General features: G+C 37.3%; 1 protein-coding gene across 3 annotated transcripts in view; it reads right to left on the reverse strand.

The window, feature by feature from the left end:
* Csrnp3 (cysteine-serine-rich nuclear protein 3) overlaps window positions 1-23,725 on the reverse strand; it is a 185,102-nt gene that overhangs the window by 25,447 nt on the left and 135,930 nt on the right. For all 3 annotated transcript variants that reach the window (XM_005393293.1, XM_005393294.2, XM_013518805.1), the window contains one exon: window positions 3,586-3,845. In XM_005393293.1, coding sequence (XP_005393350.1) covers window positions 3,586-3,845 — 260 coding nt within the window. The remainder of the gene's footprint in view (window positions 1-3,585; window positions 3,846-23,725) is intronic.

A 23,725-nucleotide genomic window follows, 5' to 3' on the forward strand; every position in this document is an offset into this window, starting at 1 on the left:
ACGCTTGAAGTCCCCCAACAGAATTGGATTTGTGCTACAAATCTAATTGGGTATATTATTTCTCAGTCTTTATGTAACATAATTTGGAAGATGAATTATTACAAAGAAACTATTTCATAATCAAACTCTAATTTTCTGTTTTTAATTTGCTTCAAAATATTTATTGTAAAAATATATAAGGAGACATCTAGAAGTGGACATGTGTGTTTCTTTTTAGTCATATTTCTCTCCCATTGGGAGAGGAGCCAGAGGATAAATAGTCTCCTGTTTGGAACTCAGCAGAGAGGCCTTGGCAAAATATGGAGGTGTAGCGAGTGAGTAATCTCTCTTCACTTTTTAAGACTGTTCTGAAATGAGTAGAAAGAAAACTACCCAAGTCTAGTGAGTTTCCGTGCTGTTTCATGTGGTTTCCCTAAAGAGGGCTCTGGAAATGTTCACCATGTCAGCTGCTACTTTCCCTCCGTCCTAACCCAACAGGCAGTTTGTTGCCATTCCCAGGCGACCATCTCAGGCAAAATCCAAGTGGATAAAGATTGTCTTTAGCAACCCTTCCTTTCCTCGCTGGATCCCTCTTCTGCCCTTCTAATACCCAACTCAAAATAATGGAATCAATGCAACCACATTTATTTTGTTGACTACCCCTATGGGATTTATACTTCAAAACAAATATCATATTAAAAGTGAAATTTCATGTCCCAGAGTGAGAGTTTTAGATGGCTCATGTTTTTGTTAGCTAATTTTGCATTGGAATAATTGTCTTAGATGAATACAATCAATGATATTTTAAAAACCATAGATGTTACATACTAGAAAAATCACAATTAAAATGTACAAGTTTCTCCATTAATTCCTCTTGGAGTTTTCAGAAAACTGGTCCACATTACTGTGATCTGTTGATTTTAGGTAACATGTGTTAATGGCTACTTTAAGTACAGTGAGGCTGACCTCAGATCACTTCAGAATCCTGTTGTCCTTTAGCTTATCCATTATCATTGAGAAGTAGCAATGATAACTGCTGAATTGTTTGCATATCCACCAAAGAGGAAAACCATACATTTTCACTTGCTAATAACAAAGCAAGATATGATACCACTCTGATGACTGCCTCCAACTTCCAACAATACAATTTTTAAAATGAATCACTATGACAGCGTTCTTTTTGCTTCTTCTTTTTTTGTTCAGCTTGTTAGAGAAAGAGAAAGAGATACAGAGAGAGAGAGACAGAGAGAGACACACAGAAAGAGAGACAGAGAGAGAGAGAGAGTGCAAGCATACATTGGAAGGAAATCAGACGTGGTGGCACATACCTGTAATCCCAGGCAGAGGCAGGAGGATTGCAAGTTTCAGCCCATCCTGGGCAACTTGCCAATTAAGACCCTGTCTCAAAAATTTAAAAATTAAAAAAGGAGTAGGCATGTAGCTCAGTGCTAAGGCCCTGTGTTTACTCTGCAGTATCCAACAAAACAAAATAAAATAAAAACATTGGCCACAAATTATAGTAGTAGGCTATGTCCCTGCCTCTTGTGGAGAAATGTTGCTGTAGTCTGTGGCTTTGCCCAACACTCAGCACATATACAACATGCCTCAAAATTCCCTCAGTAAATCTTCTGGTTCTCAGAGAGCGTTATGGTCCCAGTTGCTAGAACATCATATCCCACTGGGTGTCTGTGAGGATTAAATATTGTTTATAAAATGACTGGTAAATAAACGTCAATGTCTGTTAGCCACTGCTACTGTTCTAGCAATATTTGGATTTGGAGAATGACTTCAGTCTTTGAGTAAAGGCTATAGTTGGTTTCCACTGGATTATAAAGGCAAAGGATAGATTTCAGTAGGAAATTTGATCATTTTTACTAATTTAAACTACATAAAATCATAAAAACAATTATAATAGTGAATAGCTACTGGACAAACTTACAGACTTTCTGTGAACCTTATCAAAATACTACAAAGGGAATATGAGAGTTGCTCTGGGAGAGACCATCCAGTTAATTTAAGTGAGTGCCTTATCATGAAACAGGGACTAAAACACACATGTAAATTATAAAACATGGGCTGGGGATGTAGTTCAGTGGCATAAGTGCTTGCCTGGCAAGCCTGAGGTCATGAGTTCAAGTCCTGGTACCAAAAAAAATTTAAAAAAACAATGAAATATATAAAAATAAGTGGTTTTGAAACATATCACACCTCTTCAGACTGATTTCATAAATGAAAGTTTGAAGTAGAACAGGTGTTTCTAGATATTTCAGTATTATTGAATGACACTTTAGGTTGAGTACCTGATTACCTAAAATGTATTTCCTTTATCATTCGAGAGTTATGGGATAGACCAATAAAAATAAAAAGAGTGTGTCCAGTCAGAAAAGGACATTTGCTGCATCGTATCTCTCTTCACTTAATCTCTAAAGTGGTACAACAGTAGCCACGTCCCCCTAGGTAACCTTTCTGACATCTCTTAGTAAATAATTAAAAAAACCCCAAAGTCAGTATTCTGAAAAAATCTCTCATCATCTACCTTTGTGCAATTCTGTGTACCCCACTGTGCAATTCTTCCTGTGTTCTTTGCCTCTGGCAGCAAACGTTATTATCTACCATTGTCCAGTTTTGCAAGCAAGAAATTTAGGGGGCATTCTTGGCAATCCCTCTCTCTTCCTTCCACATCCAAGCCATCATCAAGTGCTGTCGGTTTTACTTAATGAATTTCTTCCTCACTCCATCTTTCTTCATCTCCCTGCTGTGTGTCTAGCCTAACCCTTGCTCACCTCTCTGATGGACTTGTGCCGTTGCCCCGCACCACATCTAACCGCGCATGTCCTGTCCTACCACGGCTCTCCTCGCCTCCGCCGTTTCCACACAGTGCTTGAAATAGGTAATATTACGTTACCACCCAAGCTTAACATTCTTGACACTGTCTGACACCCTTAGTATAAAGAAGAAAACAGTCTGTTACTGTGGTTGACCTCCCTGCCTCCAGCATGCCGCTTTACTCTTCTAGTCTCTGCTCCAACCAAACATACATTTGTGCTCACAGCTCCTCTTGGCACAAGGCTGCTGTGGCGTTGCCCGATGCCTGAAACAGTCCTGCCGATGTTCTTTGCCGAGTTACCTCTTTAGGTTTTTATTTCACTTCCTGAAGGAAGCATTCCCTGACCTCCTGCGGCAATCAATAGCCTATCATACACTTCCATAACACCTTGTAACTGTCCTTCACAGCACCGAACAAAGTTCTGATTTTATTTTTGACAACTTGAGTAATGTTTTCTTTCCTATCTGTCTGTAGAGAGGAAGCCACCTCTGAAGGCTTCTGTGGAGCAGGGGCCACAACTATTTTTGGTGACCTGCTTGCTCCAATCCAAGCACAAGTTGTAAAATCTAGCAATATTCAACAGTAAAGAACGTTATGCCAGATATGTATCCATAAAAGACACTGTTTTGCTATTTTTTTTTTTTTTACAAAAACCAAAGGCTCAGCAAGTAGTGTGTCACATAAAATTCACAGCTTGATTTGTGACTGTAAGTGTAAAAATTGTTGATTCAAATTCCTATGAAGATGTGAGGCTTTGGAAGTGAGTTCATGTTTTTTACCTTCAGTTTTAAAGAGTTCAGCTTCTCTTCCCTGAGGTGTTCTCTCAGCATCTCCCGGTGCAGCCGCTCCTGCTCCCTGGCGAACTCGCCCAGGGTGTACTGGCGCACACTGTTGTGGCGGCTGGACATGCCCAGCGTGCTGCCCCCCTGACTGGGCACGCTCGTGAAGCCCTGCCTCCTGGTGAAGTAGTACACGGTGACACAACTGAAATGCACATTCTTTGTCCTCAGCCGCTTCTCCCTCTTGAGAATGGAGGATGCTGAAAGACAAGGAAACAATTGAGCGAACACAGGGGCAGCAGTTCTCAGGCAAGGACAAGAAAATGCTAACTTTGTTCAAGCGAGGCTCAAGATTGAACTTGAGGCTATCTATGGACAACGCATTTTGGCCTTGTGGACTTTAAAATGTTACATCCCAGAGGTGGCAAAAAGTCCGCTGAATTTCCCTTCTTACATTATTTTTTCTAGCTGTGTCAGAGTAGATTTTTAAATGTTTCCATAGTGGTAGCCTAACCAAACTTTCAGGAAAGCTGCCAAATTTTTGTGAATCAGTGGTGGAATTTAATTTTTCATTTCTCCTAATCCTTTAAGCTTTGCTTTTATGATTTTCTGCAAGTTGCACTGTAGTACAACTGGAAATGGTACAAAGTATAAACCCTCATACTATGGTTCTTATTTCTATCAAAGGATGTCTCGTATCTCCTAACCCCTTGAGTTTTGGTTTGATGATTTTTATACAAATTGAATTACACTACTGTTAGAAAAGGTACACAGCACTAACCTTTATACCTTATTTCAATAAGAGGATGCTTGCCATTAACAAAATTGACTATTTACCAAAATATCAGATGAGTAAATTTGAATGTTCTACAGCATACTACTATAATTATAATTCACAACAATTTGTTATGTATTTTATAAGTAACTAGAAGACAGGAGCTGAAAGGTCCCAGGAGAAAGAAATTATAAATGCTTATGAAGGTAGAAATACTAATTACTATGATCTGGCCATTCCATATTCTGTACATGTATTGAATTGCCATCCTGAACCTCATTAATAGATATAATCATTGTATGTTAATATAAATATATTGCTTGCAACATTGGAAAAAATTCCAAAATGCAAATAAAAAGAAAAAGAAAAAATGGTTCACTACACTACTTTTATATTTTTAACAACCTAAATGTAGGAAAGCTTTCATTTGACACAAAGGAGTATCCCATTAACTAGCATTACAGACAGTGAGATTTTAATCCAAGGATTAAGATAACTGAAAATCGTATTTCAGAATGGTTTTCTTTTTATTGTTTGTTTTTTATTAAAATTACATATATTTTATGGTGTGTAACAATGATGCTTTGATATATGTACTCATTGTGGAATTCCTGAATGAAGCTAATTAATGTATCTATTATTTTGCAGACTTTCTGTGGTGATCAGAACCTTTATTATTAATTATAGTGATAGCAAAATGCACAAAGCATCAATGAGAGTTGAGGTGTGCATTACGGTCGAGAAAAGAGAATCACATATTATCAACATGACCTTTTGGAGATGAGATACATGGTAGATAGTATCTGATCCAATTCTTTTATTTTATAGTGAAATAACCCAGGCTTAGGGGTTTGAGTATCTTTTTTATATACAGATAATTATTGGGAAAGTTAAGTTTAGATCTAAAAATTCCAAATCTGGTGTTGTACAAAATGAAAGGCATATATAATCAGAGAAAGAAGTAGAAGCATGCTATTCTGGTTGAACTGTACCCCTTTTATCCTCCTAAATATATTGAAGTTCTAACTTCTAGTACCTCAGGGTATAATCTCATTAAGAAATAGTGTCATCACAAATGTAATCAAGTTAAAAGGGGGTCATTAGGGTAAGTACTAATTCAATATGACTTATCGAAGGTAAAATTTGGATACAGATGTGGAAAGAGGGAAGAAGATATAAAAAGACAGAGAGAAGATTGTGGATACGACTATGGTGCCACAAGCAAAGGAAGGCTGGGGCTTCTAGAAGCTAAAATACATAAGATAAAACCCTCTCCACGGGTGTCAGAGGGAGTGTGCAGTCTTGCCAATACCTTGATTCTGGTATTCTATCCTCCAGAACTGTGAGAAAAGAGATTTGAGGTGTTCCAAGCCAGTGTGTGGTGCTTCTACAATGATACTTTCAGGAAATTAATGCACACACTCAAATAGAAAATGAGTCAGAAAGAAAGAATGAACTGAGCAGAAATTCTTGGCTGTCAAGGCAGTGTAAGTTAACATGTATGGAGCGTCATTCGCATGCTGTACCCTGCAACAACCTGTACATTAATTATTTCACTTAATCCTTGCAATTCCTTGAGTTGGTATTCCTAGTTTGTGGGGTTTTTCTGTTTTGCTTTGTTTTGTTTTGTGGTACCGGGACTCAAACTCTGGACCTTGTGCTTGCCACACAGGCTCTTGTGCCATGGACTGATATCCCCAGCCCAGAGTTGGTATTTTTTGTGGCCCCATTTTTAGGAAATCATATCATCAAAGGCCAAATAACATGGCCAAGGCCTTTTAACTAGTGTTAAAACCAGGATTCATTATCCTAGAGCTAGGCTGTTCCGCTCCATGTGACGGTGGAGAGCTGAGGCCACACCAAGGCTGATCAGTAAGTCTGAGACTTGGTGTCCTACCAGTTCTGAATAGACATCAGGTCCCGCTGACTTTGATGATTTTGGTGATTTTGATTTGGAAGGCTGTGTAGGCAGTAAAATAAAGACACTAACAGTGGTGGCAAACCTTTCAGAGCTTTCAATGATATAAACACCAAGGACTCATGTACTATAGGTTCATCACCGCTGGACCATGCTGTCACTTTGGATCTACATAAGAATATTTTTTCAAGAGGGTTTAAATCCCTTTGTCTGATTGCCACTCCAAAACACTCATTCCAAGTACAAAGCAGCTGTTCTGATTAATCTCATTTTGTGGATTTATTTATCAATATATATAAAGTGAAGTCTTACTACGTGTGCGGTACTTCCTAGACAGTTGAGATATATAAGTGAAAAAATGAGGTGGGGGTTCCTTCACACATGAAGCTTCCATTCTAGAGTAAAAAACCTGGGCATAATGAACAGCTCAGAAGACTGGAACGTAGCAGACAGACCTATGACACTGGGTGAACTGCAGCTTTCCTACCTCTCCCTCTTTTCCACTACTTTGCTTCTCCAGAAGAGACTGCCAGAAAGCAAAAGCACTGAAACGTGTACACAATGCATCTGATTATTTGTGTGTACATTCACTGCAAGGTACTTGCACTCCTGGCAGTAGAGACAGTTTTCAACTTCGATTTAAAAGCTCCGATCTCCTTCATAACTGTTTGTTTAAATCATCTTGAAATGGAGAAGAATTTGTCAAATGTAAAAGATCGCCATAAGAAACAAAATTCAACACTCTGTCCAGTAATCTGCTATCAGATCTGACAGCCTCCCCTGTTCCCTCCTTGCAGCAGGCCAAGTAGAACCTCTGCTGTTCAGTGATAACCTCCCATCTTTTTCATTTTTGGTGTCATAAAAATGATGCCTTTGGGACATTACCTTTAAAAGCCATAAATTTAGGAATCAAGAAGAAAAGCTTTTAATATACTTAGGAAAATTATTACAAATGTCTCCAATGATTTTATTACTTATTTTTTAGACAAGAAGTGACATTCTAGGCAAATTTATTTTTGAATAATTTATTTACATCTGTACTGTATTTTTATTGTGTAAGAATCTTTACCCTTTTTGATGAATCCATTGCTGTACCTTTTCCCTAAAAGCCAAATTACCTTTCCTCCCAAAGCTAGGATATAGAGATAATTTTGTAAGCTTGTGAGGATGATAATAGTGGCAAAGCACAGGAGCCCTTCATCGGCGTCCTTGGCAGGGCTAACCTTGTCAGAGTGTGCTAGGAATAGTGTGTGTCCTCCCTTCTCCGAGGGTTTATAATTCAAACTTGTGCTTGTTTTAACATTTGCATATTATAAATAGCACTGTAAAGACAATGATCTTAAAGAATATACTTAAGAGACAGGCTTTGAAACACTCTTATGATCAGCCTAATGGAGGATATTTTAAATGCGACTTTCTTGAACTCAGGAGCAACACACAACTCTGTTCTGATGGTTAAATCAGAGCCCTACAATGGGCCATTATAAGCTATCTCCTGCCTCCAGGCCCTGCTTTGACTAACATCACAAAATAAAGTCATAAAAAAAGTCTGTGTTCCTGAAACCAGGGAAAACCAGACTAAATTCACTGCACACATCTGCCTTAGGGAATGTGAGAGCTCCCTGATTTGCCTACCTAGTAATTTATGCCCTTCCCAAAATGAATGAACTCTACTTTGTGCATTGACCGAGTTTAGCATTAGCTTTACCACTGTGAGGTCAAGAGCAAGAAAAAGAGAGAAGAGAATTGGCTTTATTACTGCTTTGAAAAATAATCAGTCTGCTTTCATATCCCATGCCATTTTTAAACTTTCTTTCAGTTCCTTTTCCTCCATCCTAATCAGAGTTTCCAAATGTCTTCAGTGTAACAGCGACGTATCCCATATGCTACCCAGGACACAGCCCTTGAAGACACTATGATGCTCAGCACATCGGGCCATATAGGGATCACTGTAAATGATCACCAACTATAGAAGCAATACTGATCTTTCCAAATTAAAGGAATGAAGAGCACAGAGTGATTTAGCTATGTGCAGATGCTACTCATCCTTAAAAATGCTTTAAAAATGAATAGAGAACAGAAAAATTAATTCACAACATCAGGGTAAGAAAATAATCTGTATCATAAATTATATACAGAAAGAAGTCATGAGCAAATTGGATTAAGTCGGAAACAGAAATCTAAGCATTGGACAATGTTTTCAGTACCATCAAGGGAAGTGTTTGTCTCAGATGAATGCTCTACATTTTCTGATCCTACACTCAGGAAGAGGACATCCAGGTTTCAAAGCTGAATTATACCGCTCTCTAAGAAACTTCAGCTGACCCTGCCCCATTTCCACACTGGTCCATGCACATGGCAGCACACCTTTAAGTCTATATAAGATTCTCTCAGTGACCTGTCAACTTTATTTCTTCCTGAAAATAATCCAATATGCTTTCTGATTTATGTGTCCATCATTTGTGAAGGTCATTAATGTGTGTCATGTTTTAGAGCTTGGTGATTTCTGCATGCGCAGAGCCAGTTACATATCTGGGCTTGAAAACTGAAGACCAGGTTGTGAAGCACCAGTTTCACTAAAGAGCAGCCACCGTGGAGGGAATGCTTGGGCAGAGAGGTGGCCACCATATATAGACACACTTGCATTTTCTAGGGTCAATAGCCAACAGCAAAGTTCAGCTATACCTAGAAAAGAAGAGCAGACAGGTACATGTTTTGGCACTGACTTTGGCACGTGGAAATTGAAAGCTCATGGTCCAGTTTCATGGTAAAAAGGGGTAAAATTGTAGAAAATTTTAATTTTATTCTTTGGGTCTAAACTCAGTTATATGCCTTTGTCTCCTAAACCTTATGCTCAAAGGGAAAATGCCACACGATTTTGTTAAGTCTGCACACTGAGTTTATTTTTAAATTTGGGAAAAATGTACTGGTAGCAAAGTTAGATTGCTGAAATTAACTTGTTTCTCTCGGTATATACTAAGCAATGTAAATTTGTGTTTTTCTATCATAGAGACCAAATTAATATGGGACTCTCAAATGGTGCACCTTGCTTGTTCATCTTTTGAAGAACAAGCCCAGGCTGAATCAATTGTCAAGCTGCGAAGCTTGGCTGACAGAATATCCAGTTTCATTAGAAACCATCTTATATAGAAATGAACACAACAGATTAGATATTAAGTAAATTGCAGGTAAAGCCTTTAAGATTAATTAAAACTTTATAAATGACTTACACAAATTCCTGTGATCATATATTCTCAACTTCTCCAACTTGACCTAATTGTGGGGATTGGCTTTTCTTGATTGCAATGCCATGGATATGGTCTCAAGTCTTAATGACCGGAAGGAGTACAAATGGGTTTAACAACCAGAAATACAAGCATAATTCCTTAGAAAGTGAAGTCCAGTTTGCTACCCAAATCAATCTCTCTTTGTTCCATGTCCCCTTCTAGTCCACTGAATAGTCCAATTGTCCCCTTCTAGTTCAAAGTGTCCCCAACATGCTTGCTGCAGTCATCTCTTCAGTTATTTTGTTTAAGCAATGTATTTAAGACAGTGTGTCATTTAACTGAAGGAAATGACTAATACTACTAAAAGACTAATTATTAAAAGACTAATACTACTAAGGAAGTATTATAAGGCATAGATGAATGAAAAGCAAAATGAAAGTAAAGCTTAACTGAGAATATTATATTTCCAACTATAAGCAGTAGCCAAATTACCTTAAGTATATAATATAAACTGATCAATTATCTACAGCCAAGTCAGTGATATCACATATTTTATACTTAGTTCTGAAGAGTAAAATACACAGGCACAAACAAAAGAGTGAGGACATCACAAATATTGGGGATGATGTAGGCAAATGTTCATTACCTACCCAATATTTTGGAACTGAAGTGCTTTGCCTTCCCAAAGAGATAATCAGAACTGAGACAGAGGCAGGAAGGAGTGTCAGAATTACTCAAAGGACAGAAAATTAGGGCTTAAAAAAGCTACTGCCTTTATAAGTATGGAAATATCAAAACTTAAAAATAAAAAAAAAGTGTTTCTACTTAAGTGATGCCCATAATTTTAGTCCATTTGCTACTCATATAATTGGTTTCATCTACTTAGCACTTAATGCTCTTAAAAATGTAGTGCATCTCTCTCCTTAGCCCCTATAGATCATTCCTCCCTCAACCCAACCTTATGTATTAATCAATCAGTAAGTAGATGACACCACACAAAACATGATAAGCACACACGAGAAGCAGTTGTCATTCTGGTCTCACTCGCAGTGGAGGATTAGATTTATAATTCATAAACAGAATGAGATAGTTCAACTACTTAGCTTTACAGTTTTTCCATTCTAATATTAAGTTGAAAATAGTCACAATGGATTTTCCTTGAGTCTAATAATATTTTTTGTGCATTGCCGCTTAAATTACTTTGTGAAATAATTTAAAATGAGACTTTTTGGTTGAAATCACTGGTTTACAGAAAAATACATAAGACTAATAAATATTCTATCCATAGAATAAATATTCTATTTATACAGATACATAGATATAAATATTCTATCTATATAGATATAAATATTATCTATATTTATAGATAATAAATATCCTATTTATATATAATAAATATTCTATCTATCCATACACAGAATCTTCATATGCATGTAAACAGCAACAACAAAACAGCAAGAACAGGAATAATCGGAAGATGACCCCAGAGACTGGCTGACTAATGCTTTGTTTTGGATCATGAACATGCGCGTCACGTCGGCATCCGTTCGGTCTGCCGGCTACATCCCTGCGAGGCAGCAAGGGAGCCACACGGAGGGCACCAGCTCCTTTCTGTCTCCCCTGACAGGCAAATGCCTGTGTTTTCAGTGCTCTGAAAGCAGAATCTGCCTCCATAGGGGCAGTTCAACAAAGCAATCAACTATTTGATATTCTGTATCTGGAAAAAATAGGGTTTATTGTCTAAGATTCTGATGTCAATTCTGTCAGCCGCATGTAAAAATAAAATGTAAATTTGACCTTCCAGCTTGGATGCCATATTTTATTAGAATGATTAACTCACAGTAAAGTGATGATCACTTTTTAGAGATATGTATATTACATCCGCATCTTTCTGTTTATTAAAAATGTCATTGCTTTTACTTTTAGTCCTTATGAGAAATCTCTAAGGGGGACTGTGCCTTTTACACTCATGCTTGTTAGGAAAAATGTAGTATATATTATATTTTACAGTTATAAACTTGAAATTGAAGCTCTTAAAAAAAATCACATTCTGTTTTGTAACTAATCTATACATAATAGACCTACCGCTGGCCCTCTCCCTCATGTGTAGAACTGACATCATCCTGAAAATGTGATGTGACAGCAGAATCCTCTGGCATTAAAATGCCATTAAGATTGGGGATGGTCAACTGCCAAACTAAAACAAATTTAGGTTAAACTATAGGTTGACACTGTACCACCAACTGAATGAGGTACCAAATCTCATTCTAATTTAGACTTATGATTTCCCTTTGACATCCATTCATCCATCAAATGAACAGTCTTAAGCGTCATGTATGTAGGTGTTATACTTCTACATTTGACACAGTCTTCCAGTTGTGTTCTTAGTGAAACATCACTTAATGTTTACCTGCAATTCTCAAGGAGTATATTTAAAGCAATGTTAAACATTGTTAAATAACACTAAATACAGTTACATACAATAACATTGTATATTTAACGCAATGTCAAATTATTTTGTTAAATTTAGGTACCAAATTTTACTCAGCAATTCCCAAAGCAGATCAGAAAATAAATTTTTCCCTGTTCTATATATTCAGCTACCCAGCTGACATTATTACTACTGAGAAACATTTTGCTGAAGTTTTAACATCACCAGCTCTTTTCTCTTTTCACACTACCTGTATTTCTTTAGAAAATATTAAGATTTTCTAGAAAAACTTTAAGATTTCCCTGAGCCATATTAACATTTACATATACAACATATACTACTGAGCTATATATTTATCTTCCCATTTTTAAGGATGCTTCTTTATTATAAGTATGTCACATTGCTAATAAATTAAAATATTCTCCTGTCTTCTTATCAGGAAAATAAAAAAATGTAAAACAATATGATTGATGATACCTGGATTGTCATACTTCTTATGATCCATTATACAAATTATATTAATGAGCACCTGATTTCTCAGTTTCTCCATTAATATTTCCAGAATTATGTTTATCTACCTCACAGGAATATTATAGGAAATAATTACCTTTATAAACGTCCTTATGAATCACAGACGGAAAGCATTACACATGAACGGTACTATCTTGGTGATGCTGTTAAAGCAAATAAAAAGCATTTTCCTTTACTGTCAGTGAGAAAGTAAGTAAGCTACTTCCCAGCTTGTTTCCTTAATCTCTCACACGTGTAATTATACACTAAAACTTCATGCTTACGAGACAGATTTCACTGCCACTAAAGTAACAGTTGTTTCCAAAATATATAAACCTATAGTCTAGTTTTATTAAGATCCAAACAGGGATAACATCTTAAGACCATATCGCTCCTTACTGGAAAAAAAGGTAGTTGTTACCACACATAAATAATCGCAGTTCTGGCTGCAGTCCAAGGTGTAAGCACTTTCCTCTGCTGTCTCAGCAATTCTCCTGATGTCAAAGACACATTAAAATAAATGGGAACCATATGGCTCCTCAGCAGAACACCCGTGCTCTTACAACCAAGAGGGCAATGCAATTCATTACCACCACCGGAGAAATATTTTGGGGACATGGAACATCTCAGTGTAAAATAAAGCTGCACGAGGCATTCTCACACAATGACAGAAAGATACATTTGCTCTTCTTCAGCTCTTCTAGCCTGTTTTGCTGCTTTTTACATTTTCTCAATACCAGCATAAGCCTCTCCTGTTAGAAGGATTAAACAACATTTTCCACCTGCTCAGTGACATCCCAAACAGTATTTCATCTGGTCCAACAATACAGCCCTGTCAAGCCTAATACATCATAATAATCCAGGTCAGAACATCGCTTAAAAACAAGAAAACAAAGCAAAACAAATCCTTAACAGCCATAAAAGCAGCAGAACTCTTCTAAAATAGATGTCTTGGAGGACATTCTAGGGAGCAAGGCTGGGTCAGAGACTGTGCATTTATTTGAGTTCGAACTTCTTGAGGAAGAATGAAATCTGGAAGCATGATTTTTTTTTAAAAAAAAACAACTTCTCAGTATGCCTAAAAAGAGCCTCTACTATATTTACTTCAAATGAAAATCTAAATGATGAAAAAAGATAAGGAGACATTAATCAATGCTATGTTACAGGTTTCATATGACAGAAAGTTTGAGATTCTAAACTGTGGAAAACAAAGTTTGCAAGGGTAGCTGGGGGGACAGCTGGGGTTACTGGGTACTGCTGTTTCTTGGAAGCCAGTGAATGATTTGGGAGGCTTCAGACATCCAAACAAACAGAATATCTTTTAACTGTTATTTTTCTATTTTACTTAGCATACGCTTTAATTTTTCATAGTCCTTTCAGTATTTGTTAGGGTATGGATGTTTGTTTCCTTCTGAAAAACCTAAGTTGAAATCCTAAACCCAAGGTGATAATATTAGGTGGTGGGCCTTTGGGAGGTGACTAGCATACAGGGATATCACCCTCCAGGGTGGGAGTAATGTCTTTATAGAAGGGACCCCAGTGGAGAGAAACTCACTCTTGCCACCATGAAAGGACCCAGCAAGGAGGCACTATCTACAAACCAGGAAATGGATTCATAACACCTGCCAAATCTCCCTCTGCCTTGGTGCTGGGCTTCTCAGACTCCACAACTGTGACAAATTATTGGTGTTAATAAGCTGATTCATTAATGGTAGTTTGTTATAGCAGCGCACGTGAACTAAGTAAGCATCTAACACTCCAAAACTACGAATGAAGGAACTGCTTGTGCACAAGGTCCAGTGCTGATTTAACACGTACTGTCTATTAGAAAAAGGAATTTAAAGCAGCTCAAATGTCACCTCTACGAAACCCTTCCCAGAGTCCCAGGATGAGGAAGTGTTCTTTTTACACACTTGCAGAGGATTCCACCTTGTTAATGATGATAAAAATAGGTATATTTGCAACTGTCTTGGCCACTGCTGAGAGAGGACTTTGTGGTGGAGGACAGCATCTTACCCACTGTGGGACCCCTGGAGTGTGGGCCTGCTGGGCACTAGCACACACGTGATAAGTGCTGTCTAATAAACTAGATGAATGACTAACTGAATAACAACCTAAATAAGTAAACATTTTAATCTCCTAAACATATTTTCCTATTTTAGATAAAATGACATTCAATGTTTTCCCCTGGAAGCCTCCTGAAAAACATGTCTGCCTTCCTCATTAATGTCTAGTCACTTTAACTACATTCCTGGGGAACATTTCAAAGGAAAAAATATGTACTGAGGAGAGGACACACTGCCATCATGCTTGAGGGCACATAAAGCTTCTGCATTAGAAACCATTTGAAATGTGCTATATTTTGCATATCAGAGGTTCTAACATATCAAAATCAATCCTGGCAGCATAATAAACTTCTAAACACACCATCAATAATGAGGGTGTTGCCCCATCTCTAAAAAGCAAGTGACTACTAGGAGGCAGAGTTATCTGAATATTATAAAATGATTCTGAAAGAGACATCTTGCTGATAATGTATCACTAATTGGTATTAACCTCCAGCAAAAACATGACTGAAATTCCTGCCTTTAGCAGTCTATTAGTGAAGGATTTACAAAATGATTTTGCCTTAGTGTTTGAATTGTCATGTGTGCCTTACAGCAGTGACCGCAATGTGAAGACATCATATTACTTGCGATTGATTAATTCTCTATGAAGTTGTATGAGATATAATCGTGTTGTTAGACAGATCATTTTTCTTGTTTTACTGGTAGTGATGAAACATAAGGTAGGGCCTGGAGGATGAAATCTTGGGGCAAAGAACAGAAATAAGCAAGGAAGGCTGTAAATTTTGAAGGCATGAAATAACTGAATCAATATGGTCAGGAATATAAGTTGAATGACAGCAGGGCTTTTTCCTGTCTTGGTCTGATTTTACTCTATAACTAAAAAATTATCCTGTTAATATTTCATGAATGGAGGCAAAAGACATGAGACTCTTGGGTCCAAAAAAAGTACTTTATTATAGCACAGCAAGCAGCATGAGCAGCAGGTTTCTGGTGGTACTTCTTTTTTGAAATTTTAGTTTCTTTTTAAAATTAGCACATTTTTTAATATATACTAGCTGCATTCATCTTGAGGAATTGGTATATTACACATCACACCTTAATTTTCTTGTCCTCCAAATTCCACAGGAACAATGTGGAATGGCTAGATATCTGCTACATAAACAGGAGAAGTTTGGTGGTAATCTACCTCTTCAACCAAATTTACTATGGGTGAATTCTTTGACTAAAGAGAGAAACTCCCTCTTCCCCGAGAGTCTCTCTCTGCAAACACAGCACTGGGAAGTGGCCCTCGTAAAGAGATATTGCCGCAGTGCCCCATGTGTTCTCAGAAAGACGTGAAGATATGCAAGAAATCCAAGGACGAGTTGTCCCGACAGGACTTTTATTTATTTTATTCATGAAGAGAGATCAAGCACTCAGAATAGTATCCAACATGCCTTGAATATTCAACCAGATTTGTTGAATGAATAAATGGAGTTTACAGGTTAAAATTTTATGATTTACTTTACACTGCATAGTTTAGGAATTTTGTATTTGAAGGCTACTAAAATATCCATTGAAAAATAGTTTCTTTCTCTAATCCTTTCTTTTTCTCCCTGCATATAATTGCAATTAATAATATTTATTGGAATTTTTACATGATAGAAGAGACCACAGGCAAATTAAACAGTAAAGTTCCTTAATATGTTATTCATATTAAAAAGAATATGTATAATCATTTTTAGAACTTTTCAGAAGTGTATATTTCTGAATTTTCAAGGCTTATTTCTCTTTTAAAGTATATGATGCATATATAAACTTTGCCTGCATTTTGTGCTTTTGTTTTTTTGAGTCAGAGTTTCACTAGTCCAGAATTGCTTTGAACTATGTAACCCAAGCTGACCTGAAACATGCAGAAATCCTCCTGTCTCAGCCTCTTGAGTGCTGGGATTACAGTCACACTATACCCAGTCAGCTAGGTTTTATTAATGCAATTTTTATTTTTATTTCTCACAAAATGATAATTTCAGAAGCACATCCATCCATCATGTAGTTTTTGAAAATATTCAAAAACTTAAAGAAACAATCTTTCCCTGTAGAGAATCAACACACTAAAATCCTTACTAAAGAATACTTAATGAAGTGTTTTTATGCCTGGGAGTATAGTATGTTTCCTTCAGTTCTTTTTATAGCTCACTGATCCTTTCCTTTGTAGGTGTCTTGCCAAAGCAGAGAATCAGTACAAAGATCTTTGGAACAGTTCTGGCAGCTCCAATGTGCAGGCTTAGATAAAGTTCTGCTACCATGTGTATGAGGTAACGGGGGAAATCAGGACTTGGTGAATGACCGTTGTAGTCTGGTTTAAAACTGCGCATATAAAGACCAAGCAGGGGTAATTCTAGTTTCTTGGGAGGCTGAGGCAAAAGGAACACAAGTTCACAGCCAGCCTGGGCAACCTAATGAGATCCTGTCTCAGAATAAAAAAGGGCTTGAGATGTAGCTCAGTGGTACAGCACCCCTGAGTTTGATCCGCAGTACCACAAAAAGACATTATTAAAGTAAAATAAAATTGCATATACATTGATTTATATTTCACTCCTCACCTTCGGGATCTATAGGTACAGTCTCAGGGATCTACTTTCATGACATATCGGTTATTTGTTACAAGAAGTATTTTTTTCCAAAGCAAATGTAATTTTAATTTTGGAATATACAGAAGAGAAGGGAAGGTATAAAGAGATTTCTTTTCCTTCTACATTTTAGGAGCTTATGTTCCTTGGAATAGAAGAGAAAAAAACGGGCAGGGTAATGATGATTGCATTTTATAAGAGCAGGATTCAATGTTTCTTATCTTTGCAGAGTTTCACTTAAAGATTTCCACGTTGCCTGCATCACCTGGTGCAAACTGAAATTCCAAACCTTGATATTCTCTGTTAACCAGTTCCTCTGCCTTCTCTCTCAAGGGTGTACTCTTTAGTGTTTCCAAATTTAATGTTTGAATGATTTAAATAAGCAGCATTTTCATCTCTGTCCTTTGCCAGAGACCAAAGCACTCCTCCAAAGTTTCACAGTTGGGAAAAGAGAAAAGTGAGACACAGAATTAGTATAAGGTGGACCTTGTCTTGGTCCCCAGACTTCTGGCTTCTGATGAAGAATTCAGTAGAGACAACATAGACAATTTTTGAGTATGTGAATCATCTTGGAAGTATCAAGGGACTAGTACGTTCCCAGATGGTATGCATTTGATTACTTTCCTTCAGGAGAGGTCACCCCTCTGTCATTGGAACTGAGGAAGGCTAGAGGAAATGATACATACGAAGAACTGTTCTGGGGGTGTCTGAGTACTGATAATCAAGAGGTGCTTCCAGGAAGCTCAAAGGTATGCAGGAAAGGTAAATGAAAACTTGGTAAATCACTGCTGATATCTGCTTGAAAACTGCATGCCTTCATTACTCCAGCAATTCATTTCCATTATTTATACTTTAGGTATTAATCCATTCAACCCTCAGGGCCATGACCATGGTATAGACACGGTATAGAACTATACCAGATTTATAATGAAACTGAGGTCCAGAGAGGTGAAGTAATTTACCAAAACCACGTAGCTGGTACCAGAACATCCTTATTAAAATGCAGTGTCAGTACACAGCTCAAGCTATTAATCTCAACCTTAAATAGTCCCCCTTTTTAGTTCTGAAATGGTCTACTATTGTTTTGTTTTGTTTTGTTTTTCCTTATATCCTGTGAACACTTGCTCCCAGGACCTAGAATACTCTAGAATTATGCACTGATAATCTAGCTACATTTTCAGGAAATTACAAAGAAAGCCAACTGCATGAATCTTAGAAGCAGGTAGAAACAGCGCAAGTAGTCAGCCGTCACAGTCCTCTGACCCTTTATGGGACTGCTAATGGCCTGGGACAATAAACCCTAATGATGGGATCAGTTGTGCCTGTAGGTTCATTGCCACTCTGGGTCAGCTCCTTTACTCTTGTATTTTTTAAAAATGTGGACTCTTCGAGGGCTTTTGTGAAGGAAAAATGGTTATAAACATGTACCCTGGAGGCAAAGGACTTAACTCGGTTCCTGAGTCTGACGTTTACTCACCGTGAGACCTTCGGTTGCCTCTTGGAAAAGTACAAGTTGCTTCGTGTTTTATACTCCTATACTATAAAGCAGTTTTAATAATACTTACCATTGAATGCTGTTATGATGATTAAATAAATTAATATTTGTACAGCATTGAACAGTCTTTGGCACATAGTAAGTACTATATAATTGTTTGCTACTTGTTAAGTAAAAATAAAATCAATAAAGCCTTCATATAATTTGAATGAACACAAATTGTTTCTATAATGCAGTAGAGTTCCTAACAAAAAAGCCAACATGTGTTAATTATCTATTGAGAGTGACTGGTTTCATATGATAAGGGTGTTACAATTAAAAAGCTTTAGTCTGTATTTTAAATGTACAGTAATCTGCAATTTAAATATTTTCTTTTGTTCTTATGTTTGCTTTTAATAGAAAAAAAGTAGCAGATATAGGGTAGTTGACATATATATCTGGTAAGTACAGTAGTTGCCTGTTTTCCATGAGGAATACATTCCAAGACATCCCATGGGTGCCTGAAATCACAGCTTTTCCTGGACCTTACCTATGCTATGTTTTTCTCTATATGCCCTGCAGGGCTGCCGCAGAGTACCAGAGCTAATATCTGTCCAATTTTTTAATTTCATGGAAACTTTTTTCCATCACTACTGTTATGCTTTAGGGCTATTTCAAAGTGAAAAAAAAAAAAAAAAAAGCAGGTTTACTTGAACACAAGCCCTGAGTTACATGACAGGCAATCTGATAACTAAGATGACTGCTAAACGAACACTGGGCAGGTGGCATCCACAGCATGGATGCACTGAAAAAGGGATGATTAATGCCCCAGGTAGGACAGAGAAAGTACAGACTCTTATTACATGACCCAGAATGATGCGCATCTTAGGAACAGTTTATTTCTGTAATTTTTCTATTTAATATTCTTTGGACTTTGGTTGACCTCACATAACTGAGACTGAAGAAAGTGAAAAACTGTAGGAGGGAACTGCTGTAATTGACTGGTCTGTAAGGAATTACTCTGCATCCTAGAGTTACGACTACATAGGTTACACCTACATAACTGATAGGAGACAACATGCACCTTTAAGAGGCATTCAGAGCTGGGCGTGGTGGTGCACGCCTGTAATCCCAGCACTTGGGAGGCTGAGGCAGGAGGATTGGTGCAAGTTTGAGGGCAGCCTGGGCTACAAAGTGAGCTCAAGTCCAGCCTGAACTGCATTGCTAGACCCTGTCTCAAAAAGACAAAAAAAAAAAAGAGGCATTCAGTCCAAGAAGGGCAGTGTAACCTTGATTCTGTGGAGGAGGAAGTGGAGGCCCCAGAGTGGTTCTCTTCCTCGTCACAAACCTGGTACACGAGACTCACATTCAACTCTGGCTTCACAGTGAAGTCTTTTCTATTTCCTGCCTATTGTTTTTGCCTAGGTGTTAGGGAAATTACTTTATTCCCCTCAGCTTTTCCCTTTCCTGGCTGTGAGGTAATGGCAAGTCTGGCCTATAATTTAAAATTATAAACATCTAAGGAGCATTTCTCTTTAGATATTTTCTTTTCAAAGTGAATAGATTTTATCCATCCATTTTCTGACTTCTTCATTCACTTCATATACTTCTTTATCTCAGAGTGGCCAGATTAATAACTATAAAGACATAGGCATAGTGGCACATGCCTGTAATTCTAGCACTCAGAAGGCTGAGGCAGGAGGATCGCCATGAGTTTAAGACCAACCTGAACCATAGCAAAATGCTGTCTCAAGGGAAAAAAAGGACATATAGTCAATCCTCATTTTTGATAGATTTTGAATATGTTTGTGTTATAGTTTAGATCTAAAATGTCCCCCCAGATTCTCAGGTGTGTGGGAGGGGAATGGATCGTGGGGGTGCTCTACTCACTGGTGGATTCATCCACTGATGAGTTCACAGCTGAGTGTGCGGATGGGGGTGCGGCTGGGTGGACCTGGGTCACTGCGGGTGTGACCCGGAAGGATGTAGTCTCATCTCTGTCTCTGCCTTCTCTCTCCTTTCCTGGTTCCTAGGAACTGAGCACCTTTTCCTCCACCATGTCCTCTGCCACCCCGTTTCTGTCTTGGAGCCAGCCGATCACGGACAGAAACGTTGAGCCACATAAACCTCTCCTTCTCCAAGCTGTGGGTGTGGGGTATTGTGTCCAGCAACAGGAAAGTGACTAAGAAAATTTACAACCCCAAATTATCACTCATTTAGAAAAAACACAGAATGACAAAAAAGCGAGCTCCCCACAAGTATGCTCAGGACGTGACCACTGTCTTCCGGTTTTCGCTCTGCAACTATGAATAAGTATTCTTCTATGGTAACGGTCAAGCGCCTCAGCACTTGCAGCTTCGTGCTTTCTGTTGGCAGCGCTGCTATTTCAAAAGGCCCCACACGTGGTACTAATGTGCTACCCACTGTTCGTAAGTGTATGGAGGCTGTGATGTGCTGTGGAGAAACTGTATTTGTCCGATGAGCTTTGTTCAAGCATGACTGCAGCGCTACTGCTCCAGAGCCCAGTGCTCACCTGTTAAGAACGCACGCACATATTTATTCGCCATTTATTCATCATCTGAGAAGCGTGTGTTCATCTCAGATGCCCATTTTTGGATTGGGTCTTCGAATTTTGGGGGCCTGAGTTTTTTTAATTCTTTACATGTTCTAGATAGGAGTCCTTCGCCTGAGGGGCAGTTGGATAAAATTTTTTCCCAATTTGCAGGCTTTGTTTTTACTCTGTTGGTGATTTCTTTTGATGTGCAGAAACTTTTCAATAAGATCCCAGTTATTGATTCTTTGAAGTATTTCCCGTGCAGTTTTTTTTAATATTTTGACCAATTTTGCGTGTTTATATCTGGTAATCTGAGAAATTTATGTGATGACAACAATTTGCAGTATAACAACCATGGGTAAATTCCTACCATTCTGTCTGGTGAAACTCTGTATTGTCTCTAATGTTCTTTTAAATTATTATTTTCTTATTCCCTTTAATGTTTTGATCAGTCTTCTATTCTTACATCTGGTAATCTGAGCAACTTCACTGAAGATAACAATATGTAATAGAACAACCACTGTTAATTCCCATCATTTGGTTTGAAACCCCGTATCATTTTTAATGCCCTTGCTTTGTTTTGTTCATATTTTGCTACCATTCTTTTTTTGTATTATTTTCTTTAAAATAAAAGTAAAAGAAAAAAAAAGAATGCACACACACAGAAAGTGTCTTTAAACAGAAACACACACAAGAAGGGGATATACTGACCTCTGGATGAGAAGGTTGTGACCAGATGCTCACAGGAAACTAAACCTGTGTTTTCACTAGGAAACATGGTTCAGTATTCATTAATTCATTGTTTACTATCACTGTATAGGGCATAACTTCCATGAATAAAGAAAACTGTACTTTGCCCTATGTTAATAGCATACTTTTCTACCAATATGTTGATGAAAAAATTCATGAATAGAAAGCCGATAAAAATGATAGTGAAATGTTCCATGTAAGTCCAACCTAACTAGTAATCAAAGATAAAAATCAAAACAATAACTGAATATGATTTTCTCCTATCTCATAGCAAATAACACAAAATTAAAGTACTCTTAGTAGTGGTAAGAGTAGAGACGAGGCTCCTCTTCTATGCTCCTGATTGCGATATTAATTGTTACAACATCATGGGGAAGGGATTTCTCAGTATAAAATAAGAACCTTAGAAAATTTTCAGGTCTTCTGAAAAAATAATCCTAAATCTAAAAGTCAATACTAAGGATATAAACAGAAATTTTATAAATTCTTTTTGTCCAATTCTTTTTGTTCATCATTGTTATACATATAGTAGCAAATTAAAAAACCATCTAAATGATTGCAATCATAGAAAGTGGCAAAATGCTATAGCATCTCATATATCTAGATATATGTATATAAATATATCCATATATACTATTTTTTGAACCAATGAAATGAATAAGATTTTACAGTTACATTAACAGTATTAGAAAATGCCTGGTATAATGCTTGGCATAGTGTTTTCAGTGAAAACAAAAGGTGTGTAAGAAATAATCTAACATAACATATAACAACTATACAATAATACATTTTAAAAATACCAGGACAACATACCACAATCCTAATATTGCTTGTCTTGGGATGATAAAATGGCAGTTTTAAAATAATCTGTTCCTTTATACTACATTAAAATTTCCAACTCTTAAACAATGAATATTGCAAAAAGCAGACTTACAAATGTTGTAAATTCTCTATTTTGTACTTTAAGAAACACTTCTATAGTTTTCTGAACTGAAGACAATAAAATTGTTTAATGCACTCATCAAATGGTATTGCTATAAAGGAGTCATCTTATACTCTAGCACTTATGGCCATATGTTTCACGTTTTCAAAATTCCATTAAGCATAAGCACTAGCACTTATTCGTGGAAATCCATAAAGAATGTTCAAGAACAGAAAGCACTCAATAATAGTTATGAGTGTGTCATTCTCTTCCTGTTCCAATCACAACCATCTGTAAGTACTAATCCCACCTAATTCTGACCCAGTGAGAATGAGCCTAGAAAATACTAAAGCTCCATTTCCACGAGCAAAACCAGGTATACAATTAACCTCTTCCTCCATCCAGTGCCAGGCTCACACCCACTGGGCAGGAATGCTTCTACCAAATATCCACTCTGTGTGATCAAGCAATGTGGTGAATGTTTAAATTTAAATATTTATTGCAGTAAAAGACACATTACCATTAATCCCCCTCAGAATACTCCTGCTTGCTTCAAACATACTTATCCACTGTTCTTGGCAATATGGCTCTTACTGAGATAAGTTTTTATTTTGCTTTGTTTTAATTTAAATATTCACTGTATCTTTCATTAATCCCTTGTATATACAGACACAGCTAGTTCAATGCTTTGTCCTTGGTCCTTGTTTTACATTTTATTTCCTTTTTATAATTCAAGCTTTCACAAAGAAAGCCCTTATCTTTTTAAACTCTACCCACCCATCCAGGACTTAACTTTGTTCCTTTAATTCCCATATACTTTTTGAGTTCTTACTTGTTGAATCAACCTAGAATCCATGCCCTTTGACCTGCATGTTGCTCTCATCTAGAAATGCTTTCTGTT

Source organism: Chinchilla lanigera, unplaced genomic scaffold, assembly GCF_000276665.1.
Source record: "Chinchilla lanigera isolate Chin_1 unplaced genomic scaffold, ChiLan1.0 scaffold00048, whole genome shotgun sequence".
Classification (NCBI taxonomy): domain Eukaryota; kingdom Metazoa; phylum Chordata; class Mammalia; order Rodentia; family Chinchillidae; genus Chinchilla; species Chinchilla lanigera.